The sequence below is a fragment of the Dendrobates tinctorius genome, unplaced genomic scaffold (assembly GCF_039654945.1).
Source record: "Dendrobates tinctorius isolate UK_male_01 unplaced genomic scaffold, ASM3965494v1 ptg000133l, whole genome shotgun sequence".
Classification (NCBI taxonomy): domain Eukaryota; kingdom Metazoa; phylum Chordata; class Amphibia; order Anura; family Dendrobatidae; genus Dendrobates; species Dendrobates tinctorius.
The window spans coordinates 18,315,262-18,326,437 of NW_027361801.1; the positions used below are offsets into that span (position 1 = coordinate 18,315,262).

The following is an 11,176-nucleotide window of genomic DNA, read 5'->3' on the forward strand; positions in this document are numbered from 1 at the left end:
TGGAATGCCCTTTTCTTATCTATCCCCTGTAGGTACAACTTACTTACTTCCTCTTGTGCTTCTTTTAATGCGTTTTGGGTGTCGGTATTAGGTCTTACTATCATTTCCTCCTCTGCTCTGCTGAGCCTATCTGCTGCCTCCTGATTTACTTGCCTCGTTCGTGTCTTCTGCCTCGAGATATCTCGTATGAATAATCCCCGCAAGTAAGCTTTCATGGTATCCCATACTATAAGTGGATCCGCAGTACCTTCGTTTAACTGAAAAAACTCAACAATATCATTTTTAATAGTTCCCATGTTTAAACATTTGAGACATTCCGGGTGGATTGTCCCCCCTGCTCTCTTCCCTTTCCCCATTCCCACTCTCAGACTAACCACAACTGCCCTGTGATCGGAGATAAGTCTCTGTAAGTATTCCACCGTCCCAACCATTCTGTCCATGCCCCTATTACCCAGTGCTAAGTCTATTCGTGATAAAGTGTGATACGAGGTTGAATAACACGAAAAGCATTTTTTCCCCTCAAATATGCGTTATTTCCTAACGCACCCTCGAACGCTGCTTGCAGCGTTTATGGGTGCGTTGGCAATAACGCACAGCGAACGGGCCCGTTCGCTGTGCATAGGATTGTATGGGCTAACGCATGGTAGCGCTTGGTACCGTAGTGCTACCATGCGTTAACGCATACCGTTGGCGCTATGGCGCTAAATTGCACAAAAGTGACATTAGCGTTAAACAGGTGCCCTAACGCAATGTGAACCTAGCCTTAGGGTGTTTTGCAGCCATCTTATTTACTTATGAAGAAAATAGTATTTTTGACCTTTTAAAAGTTACTGCTAATCTAAAAATCTTTTATAAAATAAATTACCATATATACTCGTGTATAAGCCGAGATTTTCAGTCCATTCTTTTGGGCTGAAAGTCCCCCTCTCTGCTTATACGCTAGTCTTATACCAGGGGGTCGGCGGGGGTGTCAGATCATACTTAAGCCCCCGTCACACACAGCGATCTCGCTAGCGAGTCTTAAGTTTTGTGACGCAACAGCGATCTCGCCAGCGAGATCGATGTGTGTGACATTCATCAGCGACCGCCCCCCCTGCTGGGTATCGCTGATCGTGCTGGAATGGCCTGGACATTTTTTTTGATCGCTGGCCAGCACGGATCGCTGCGTGTGGCAGGTGGGAGATCAGCGAGCTGGTAATCAGGGTAAACATCGGGTTTCTAAGCGCCGCGCGGCGCTTAGAAACCCGATGTTTACCTTGGTTACCAGCTCCCTGCACCAGCGCGCTGGTATCTTAATGTACACTGCGGGTAACTAAGCGACGTGCGTTGCTTGTTACTCACGTGTCGCTGTCCTGATCACTGCTGAGATCTGCTTGTTTGGCAGCTCACCAGCGGTCATGTAGCGACACACCAGCGATCCTGACAAGGTCATATCGTTGTCGTGATCGCTGGTGAGTCGCTATGTGTGACGGGGCCCTTACCCCATCCTGGCGCGGTCTCTGCAGCCCCCCTGCTTCTCCCGGTCTCGGGCTCCTTCCTTCAGCGGTCACATGGTACCGCTCATTAAAGTCATCAATATGCACATATTTATGATTTTAATGAGCGGTACCACGTGACCGCTGAAGAAAGGAAGGGAGACCGGGAGAAGCTAGGTTGCAGAGACCGCGCCAGGAGGGGGTAAGTATGAGCTATAGTCACCTGTCACCCGGTCCATCGCTGCGCGCTGCTGTCCTCTCCTCTGCGTCCTCTGGCTGTGATGTTCAGGTCAGAGCGCGGTGACGTCGTTAGTGCACGCTGCGCCCTCTGCCTGAACATCACGGACAGACGACGTGGCAGAGCGACGCGCAGCCATGGAGCGAGGAGTGGTAAATATCGCCAGTGCCGGGGTCCTGAGCCCCCGTGACATCAGAACCTGTCACCGCTTGCTCAGGACACCGACACCGGGCCCCCAGCGACGAGAGGTTGTTTTTTTTTGTGGTTTTTTTTTTTAATACTTGCAGCAGCAATATATGGGGGCATGATTATGGAGCAGCGTGTTATGGGGGCGTAGTCTATGGAGCAGCGTGTTATGGGGGCGTAGTCTATAGAGCAGCGGGTTATGGGGGCGTAGTCTATGGAGCAGCGGGTTATGGGGGTGTAGTCTATGGAGCAGCGTGTTTCAATATGGATATTCAAAAACACTTAACCTACTGATGTCTCAATTAATTTTACTTTTATTGGTATCTATTTTTATTTTTTAAATTTACCAGTAGTGGCTGCATTTTCCACCCTAGGCTTATACACAAGTCAATAAGTTTTCCCAGTTTTTTTGTGGCAAATTTAGGGGGTCGGCTGATACATGGATCGGCTTATACACGAGTATATACGGTATGTTGCTGGTGCCTTGAAGATTTAGTAATACTGCTTGCCTTGTGGCCATGTGTATGTAGCTGTTGTTGCTTCTTTCATCATAGCCGCACTCTGCTGTAAAAGTTTAATTTATGATCCTGGCTGGTTCTTCTCTAGTGCAGTAAAAAGCCAAGGATGGTATATACAGAACTTGGTGGGGATGGCGGAAGAAGGAGCAAGCGCAGGCAATGTGTCACTGCAACTGAACACAGCAGTAAACTGGCATTCTGATGTATAGAATGTTTAAGTTTGATTTTTTGTTTTTTTTTTTCCTTAGGGCAGTCAAGATAGGGTCTGTTTTCTTATTTTTCTGTCCATATCACAATCTGAATTAAGAATAAACAGAAATCTGGCAACTCTTTTACACTTGTAGCAAACAAGCCTAGCTTTTGTATTGAATCCTCTAAGGAGTGCAGGAAGGTGGTGCAGACACTCTGCTGTGCCTATTGATTGGTGTATCACCTGTTACCAGCTGTGTACAGAGGTGTTACCTGTGATTCTAATTCTGCCTCTGATGATAAGGAGCCTGCTGAAAATTCTTCTTGAAAGTAAGCAACTATAATGCCCCAATGACCAGTGGCACAATTGCATGATTACTAGTTTTTCGTTTTAATAAAGATTGTGATGTGGAATTTTACAAAAAAAAACAAACAAAAATCCTGATTTTAACCACTAAGTCATTTTCTGATTTATGGCTTCTCTTTAAGGCGTTATCATAATGTAAGTTTATTGTTTCATTTCTTGGGTTTGCTTGGGTTTATATTTTTCATGTAGTAATAAACTTAAGATTTAACCAGTTAGTTGGCTGCCATATAGTATATGGCCTCCTCTTCCGTGTTGTATGTCTATAGCTCATGGTTGTGATGTTTGCAGTCTTAACCATTATGTTACTCTTCTTAAATAAACCTAGTGAGCTTGTAAAGCTGGGAGATAATTGCATAGGGAAAACTCATTGTGAAAGTCACCAGTGTTTAAAGACTTCAGTCGTGCTGCACACCTTTCTAAATTGGCGGGTCAATAGCAGTCCTTTTAGAGTAAACACAGAATTTTTTTTTTTTTTTTTTTTTTTTTCCTCCTAGCTTTTCTCTTCTGGTACCGTCCAGCTAACAACAACCTCAAGGGCCGAAGTTGGAGACTTTGACATAAAAACTGTAATCCAAGAAATGAAACGTGGCAAGCGCATGGTAACTGTTTTATGCATTGTACTCGTACACTATAACTATTTTGTGGAGGTTGTAAGTCAAACGTCAGTCTTGGACTACCGTACTTTTACCATACCCTGCTAAATGGCTCATGTACACTACCATTCAAAAGTTTAGGGTCACTTAGAAATTTCCTTATTTTTGAAAGAAAAGCACAGTTTTTTCCAATGAAGCTAACATTAAATGATTCAGAAATACAATCTATACATTGTTAATGTGGTAAATGTCTATTCTAGCTGCAAACGTCTGGTTTGTAATGCAATATTTTCATAGGTGTAGAGGCCCATTTCCAACAACCATCACTCCAGTGTTCTTATGGTACTTTGTGTGTGCTAACTGTGGAAGAAGACTTACAACTGTAGAATTGAAAGGGACCCTCTGATATGTATTTTGGGGTATGTTGAGGAGATTGGGGTATCGAGTTGCGATAAACTAGCAATAGCTAGACTGTTGTATATTGCCAGGAAATTGTTTGCCAGATGTTGGATAAGTGAAGAACCACCGACAATGCGGGAATTCTATAGGCAGTCTGACTACATTACGGATATAGAAAAGAGTATATACGCTAAAAGGAAAAGGGCTTGTATCTTTGAAACAATATGGAATCCCTGGGCAGAGAGGTGCTGACCTTGGAAGATCTATGCTGCATTACTGTGTATTTTTATTTGAATAATTATGTATGTGCTTTTTAGAGGGAAGGGGGGTGGGGGAAAGGAATGGGGAAGACATTGAAAAATTCATAACTTGTCTACTGTTGACAGATTGAATAGGTTTTTGTATTTTGTTATGCAATAAAAATTTATCTGATTTAAAAAAAATAAAAAAAAAAAACTGAGAAGGTTAATGGACGGTTAGAATACCCTTGGAAACCCTTGTGCAAGTATGTTAGCACAGCTGAAAGCAGTTTGGCTGATTAGAGACGCTATATACCGGACCTTTGAGCTAGTTGAGAACTTGGGCATTACATTTGTTGGTTCCATTAAACTCTCAAAATGGCAGAAAAAACAGGGCTGTGGAGTCGGAGTCGGTGCTCATTTTGGTGGAGTTGGAGTCGGTATAAAATGGACCGACTCCGACTCCTAAAATATATAATAAATTGGGTACAGTAGTTCAATGCAGAATGTGCTGAATATCTTTTCATAGGAGTTTGGGAAAGTTATGAAATGTCCTATAAATGGCTGTTCTATTCCTGATCTAAGGCTATATTCACACACAGCGTTTTTCCTGTGTTTTTTGAGGATACGTTTTTCAGCTGCAAAAGCAGATCATCTTTTTAAAAAACTGCATCACCTGAAAGGTTTTTGAGCTAATAGATAATGTTTTCAATAGTAAGAGCAGATTTCTAATCTGCTATCTATCCATATCTGTCTATCCATATCGTATCTGTACCAAAAAGAATGAAAACCGGGTAGTACACCAATATATATTCTGTTCTATCTAAATATCTTGATTATTGGATCATAAAAATGATTACATGTCTGAGGTTCACATTGTACTACAATAAATTTTTCACTTAAATATAAGCAATATGTGTGGGAGTCGGAGTCGTGGAGTCGGAGTTGGAGTCGGAGTCGGTGTAAGGGAAATTGAGGAGTCGGAGTCGCAGGTTTGGCTTACCGACTCCACAGCCCTGAGAAAAAATAAAGCTCTTTCATGTGAAACACGACAGTCTATTCTTGTTCTTAGAAATGAAGGTTATTACATGTGAGAAATTGCCAAGAAACTGAAGATTTCCTTCAACAGTGTGTACTACTCCCTTCAGAGGAGAGCACAAACAGGCTCTAACCAGAGTAGAAAGAGAAGTGGGAGGCCCCGCTGCACAACTGAGCAACAAGACAAGTACATTAGAGTCTGTAGTTTGAGAAATCGACTCCTCACAGGTACTTAACTGGCAGCTTCATTAAATAGTACACGCAAAACACCAGTGTCAACGTCTACAGTGAAGAGGCGACTCCGGGATGCTGGCCTTCAGGGCAGAGGGACAAAGAAAAAGCCATATCTGAGACTGGCTAATAAAAGGAAAAGATTAATGTGGGCAAAACAACACAGACATTGGACAGAGGAAGATTGGAAAAAAGTGTTATGTACAGAGAAATCCAAGTTTGAGGTGTTTGGATCACACAGAAGATGATTTGTGAGACGTAGAACTGAAGAGATGCTGGAAGAGTGCCTGATGCCATCTGTCAAGCATGGTGGAGGTAATGTGATGGTCTGGGGTTTCTTTGGTGCTTGTAAAGTGGGAGATTTGTACAAGGTAAAAGGGATTTTGAATAAGGAAGGCTATCACTCCACTTTGCAACACCATGCCATACCCTGTGGACAGCGCTTGATTGGAGCCAATTTCATGCTACAACAGGACAATGAGCCAAAACACAGCTACAAATTATGCAAGCACTATTTAGGGAAGAAGCAGGCAGCTGGTATTCTGTCTGTAATGGAGTGGCCAGCGCAGTCACCACATCTTAACCCCATTGAGCTGTTGTGGGAGCAGCTTCACCGTATGGTACACAAAAAGTGCCCATGAAGCTAAACCAACTTGTGGGAGGGGCTTCTGGAAGCATGGGGTGAAATTTCTCCGGATTACCTCAGCAAATTAACTGCTAGAATGCCAAAGGTCTGCAATGCTGGAGTTGCTGCAAAGGGAGCATTCTTTGACGAAAGCAAAGTTTGAAGGAGAAAATTTATTATTTCAAATAAAAATCTTATTTTCGAACCTTGTCAATGTCTTTTAAATTCATTTGGCAACTGATTTGATTAATAGGTATGAGTTTTCATGGAAAACACAATTATCTGGGTGACCCCAAACTTTTGAACGGTAGTGTATAATAAATGACACGGAGCATATGTTTTATGTTGAAAAAAATGCCAAACTTTTCCTTAACTGTGCAATGAGCTACTTTAATGGTGGTTTTTTTTTTTTTTCATTCAATATTTCACACTGACTTCACAGCTCTGACACGTGCTACATATTGATCCATGTTGTGCGGTTTACACTTTATTTGGGCAGAAATAAAAATGTCATCCATAATCGCGCTGAATTTGTAATATTTTATTCTTCTTGAAAAAGGAGACAAAGTAAAACAGTCTTTTAGGCATAGTTATCAAATCTTAAAGGGTTCTTCTGGCCTTGAGGGGAAATCCTGTAGTCACTTTGGGGCGGCAGGTTAGCAAATCCTGACATCATTCTAGGATTTCCCTCGATTACCAGATCGATGACTGGCAGGATGTGATCCATATGTGGGCAGTCACCTGCTGGCCAGATTCTCATTTACTTCTGTGTTTGTCAGATGAGCGGGTGGAAATCTCATACTGGCGTTTACATGACCGCCCTCCTGATATGGTAGTTTGGGGAATCCTGACCACTTCCAGTCACAGTGACTACCTCAAACATAGAACACTTCCTTAAGTCATATTAAGGACTTTTATTACTTTATCTGCTGTCTGATTACTTGGCGCTCCATGGCTGGGACTCTATCCGATCACTAGATCCTGAGACCCCATTCCTTCTCACTGGACAAGTGTAATAAGGAGTTTTCTTGGTGTGGTGGTATTGCATGCATCCAGTCAGTATCTAACGGGCAGCCTGCGGCCATTAAATGGAGCAGCAGGACATGTGCAGTGACTACCACTACATTTGTTGCATCCTTGCAATGGGAAGGAACCTAATTCTATAGATTGTGGGGTCCTCACAGCAATAGGTGGTAAAACATCATCTTCATGGAACAGCATTTTAAAAGGGCCATCTGACTATCCACAGGATAGGTGACAAGTTTCTGATCGTTGGGCCCTCAGTCCCCAATACGTTATGATGGGACAAATCCTTTCAGTAAAACAATTTTCAATCATTGTTTATTGCTTTGAATGTAAAGATTTCAGTGTCATTTATTACAGGATGTTTTTGTACATGCTTTTCCTCTTCTCTTATTAAATGACCTGCTGTATTAATTTTATTTTTTTTCACATGGTTTTCTTTTTCATGTCTATGTAGAAGTGTACGTTATGTGGCCTTCTAGGTGCAACCATTGGATGTGAGATCAAGGCCTGTGTGAAAACTTATCATTATCATTGTGGCGTACAAGATAAAGCCAAATACATCGAGAACATGTCACGAGGAATTTACAAGTAAGAGTTTGACTGTCTGCCAAAGTGCAATGTTAATGACCGTTAAAGGTACTCTGACGGCTGATTCATGCTGCCCGAAACACGTGCGGGATGAATCTGAGCCTGGCTCTTATTGCATCCTTGTATGTTACCCTCTGAAACACTGCGGCAACTCGGAGAACACTCCTTTTTAAGGCAACTTTTCCATGGTGTGGATTTCACTATAGCGATTTACTATACAATGTAAGGTTTTTCAAATCCATCTCAAACATTCTGCCTGTTATTTATTTTTCCCATATTTGTGACTTAATCAACAGAGGAAAGTTTCCAAAATGTGTTGAGCATGGCCTAAAGGCCCCGTCTCACTAAGCAATCTCGGTAGCGAGATCGCTGCTGAGTCACAACTTTTGTGACGTAACAGCGATCTCACCAGCGAGATTGCTGTGTGTGACAGCGATCAGCAAGCGGCCCCCTGCCGGTATCGCTGATCGCTGCAAGAAACCTCTGGACTTTTCTTTGGTCGCTGGTCTCCTGCTGGCCAGCACGCATCGCTGTGTGTGACAGACGGGAGACCAGCGATCAGGTGTAAAAAATAATAAAAAAAAATAAAAAATATAGTTATTCTCACCTTCCGATGTCCCGTTCAGCCATCCCGCCTCTCTCCACGCTCCGGTCCCAGTGATCCTTTGCACGAATGACCGCGAGACTTTGTTATCCCGCGAGACTGTGACATCTCGCGGTCATTCATGCAAAGGATCACTGGGACCGGAGCGTGGAGAGAGGCCGGATGGCTGAACGGGACATCGGAAGGTGAGAATAACTATATTTTTTATTTTTTTTTTATTATTTTTTACACCTGATCGCTGGTCTCCCGTCTGTCACACACAGCGATGCGTGCTGGCCAGCAGGAGACCAGCGACCAAAGAAAAGTCCAGAGGTTTCTTGCAGCGATCAGCGATACCGGCAGGGGGCCGCTTGCTGATGAAGGTGAGAATAACTATATTTTTTATTTTGATTCTATTTTTTACAGGATGGCCAGCGATGCCGGGCGCTTGGCATCGCTGTGCTGATCGCTGGTAAAGCTGTCTGTGTAACATGGATACCCTTTCATGCTATAATCTGTCACTATATCCTTGTATTTCTCAGGCTGTATTGTAAAAATCATAGCGGGAATGATGAGCGAGATGAAGAGGATGAAGAACGTGAAAGCCGGAGCAAAGGGAACGCGGCCGACGTACAAGGCAATAACAATCCGCCGCAGGTCAATGGAAATTAAGAGCAAAGCAACTTAAATCTGATGGATGTGCCAGAAGCATGGCTGCGCGCCACACATTAGTGATGGGGGAATGCTGGACATATTATTTTAAGTTGCATTTTAGTGAAGCTTGTAAAGAAAAAAAAAAAAAATTCTGGTGTAAATTTTTCATATCAACCAAAACTGTGTTTGGGTAATGATTTTTCATTAACCCACCCAAGACTCTTTGGGCAGGATTTTTTTTCTCCTATATGCTGTTTTTGTGTTTTTTATTTTATTTTTTTTATAGTTTTAATTTCTGCGCTCAGGATGGAACCTGGCTGGAAGTCTCTTACAAGGTATTTTGCTTACAATGCGGCAGCGAATAAATGAAATGTTTGCCCCCTCCCAATGTCGGTAGTTTGTTTTTTTTTTTTGTTTTTTTTCTCCATCCTTTCATTCAATTTTTTTTTTTTTTTTTTTTTTTTTTTATACCAATGTCCCTGGTTCCTTGGCATTCCAGCCTGTACAAGTGATCAAAAATACATTTTATATGCATTGTGTCCATTCAGTATGGCACTTTTATGGTTTGGTACAGCAATATTGTACATGTCTATGTCCCATCATAAATACACGGTGTATTATCAGACACTAGGGCTGTCTGTTTTAATATTTCTAGGAAAAATCTCTTTAAGCTGCAAGCTAATCAAAGTCTGCCATTAGGCTATGTTCCTACAATGAGTTCTTTTACACTGCATATTTATGAAAAATGCAAGTAACAATATATTTTACTTAATGGGTGCAGAAATTCTGCAACATCAAAAGCCCATTGTGGGAGCGTTGCCTTAAGGTCCAGTTCAGACCACCGTAATGTCAGCCCACAGCAGACTGCATATTAGTATAAGGCTGAGCTCACGTGAAGGCCAGCTACACCCATAGACTGCAGATGTTTCCCTGTGTCGCTCTATGCGCTGGTCACACTCGGATCCGTGTGTGATGGGCCATTCAGGGAATCTGATGCTTCTGTGACTTGCCCTTAACGTGCCTTGATCCATGTGCAGACCTGGCCTGAAATTACCCCAGTCTGAACTGTGCCTGTAAATGGTATGTTCCCTTCTGATAGACTTATTACTGCCGTTTCTGTGATTCCACCCTCCCCCATGCATTTGATTGTTTTGTAGAAATGTATTCATACATATGGGATGGGTGTTCAGTCCAGAAATGTTGGTAAACCCAAATGAACATATCCTGTGTATCAGTGTAGGTTGTCTGTCCTGATCATGTGCTGCCATAGTAAGGGTGTGACACAACACATGTTTTTTCAGCGGTCAAAAATATCTGTTTTTCAAGCAGAAAACTGCTCAGCATTCTCTTACTGGCATTAACCAGACAATTTTTAGATTTAACAATGAAGAAAAAGCTAATGTGATTTTATTTTTAAGAACAAAAATGGTGACAAAATGCTGAAAAAAATGCCTTTGGCGTCTTTAGTCTTCCCATTGACTCATATTGAGCATCTTCCCAGCAGAAAAAGTATGTACGGCATTTCTTTTAAGCACTTGTTGCAAATGGCATAAAACTCTTTGAATAGCGCTAAGGGTAAGTGCACACGTTGCAGAAAATTTCTGCACAAAAACCTGAATCCCTTCCCAGAAACCGCACCTATTTTTCCGCGGCGGTTTTTGTGCGTTTTTGATGCGTTTTTTACCGCAGCGGTTTCTAAAAGCATGGGAGAAGCCTAAACCGCGGAAAAAAAACGCAAAATTAATGTGCATGCTGCGGTTTTTACCGCGATGCGGTTTTTTCGCGGTAAAAAACGCATCAATGTGCACACAAAGTGCAAAATGCATAAAAATGACGGTGCAGCTTATTTTTAGCGGTTTTATAGTGAAAACCGCGGTAAAAACCGCTAAAAAAAACGCTGTGTGTGAACACAGCCTAAAACTTTTGTGTGTACTTATATGAAAATACGGGGGCATCTGGTTTCTGGCATGGCTGCACCCACCCGTCACATTCATGAAGTCTTATTAATGCACGTGACTTTTTTTTTTTTTTTGTCAGATACCGTGAACATGCCCTTAGTCAGCGTCTCAATCGCTGCATCTATGTAAGCACAACACTATCAGGACAGATTTTTAGCCAATAAAGTTTTTTTGTTTTTTTTTAAACCCCCACTTGCTGTAAAGATGATGAAATAGAAGATGTTTGTAGCTTTTTGTATACAGCTATGGAGCGTTCTGTACAGAAAACT

The 11,176-nt window shown here is 42.2% G+C and overlaps 1 protein-coding gene across 2 annotated transcripts in view; it reads left to right on the forward strand.

Moving 5' to 3' along the window:
- The window catches only part of PHF6 (PHD finger protein 6), a 49,237-nt gene extending 39,900 nt beyond the window's left edge, over positions 1-9,337 (forward strand). For both annotated transcript variants that reach the window (XM_073543511.1, XM_073543512.1), the window contains exons 8-10: positions 3,468-3,572; positions 7,579-7,712; positions 8,838-9,337. In XM_073543511.1, coding sequence (XP_073399612.1) covers positions 3,468-3,572; positions 7,579-7,712; positions 8,838-8,967 — 369 coding nt within the window. In that variant the 3' untranslated portion in view covers positions 8,968-9,337. The remainder of the gene's footprint in view (positions 1-3,467; positions 3,573-7,578; positions 7,713-8,837) is intronic.
- Positions 9,338-11,176: the final 1,839 nt, after the last annotated feature.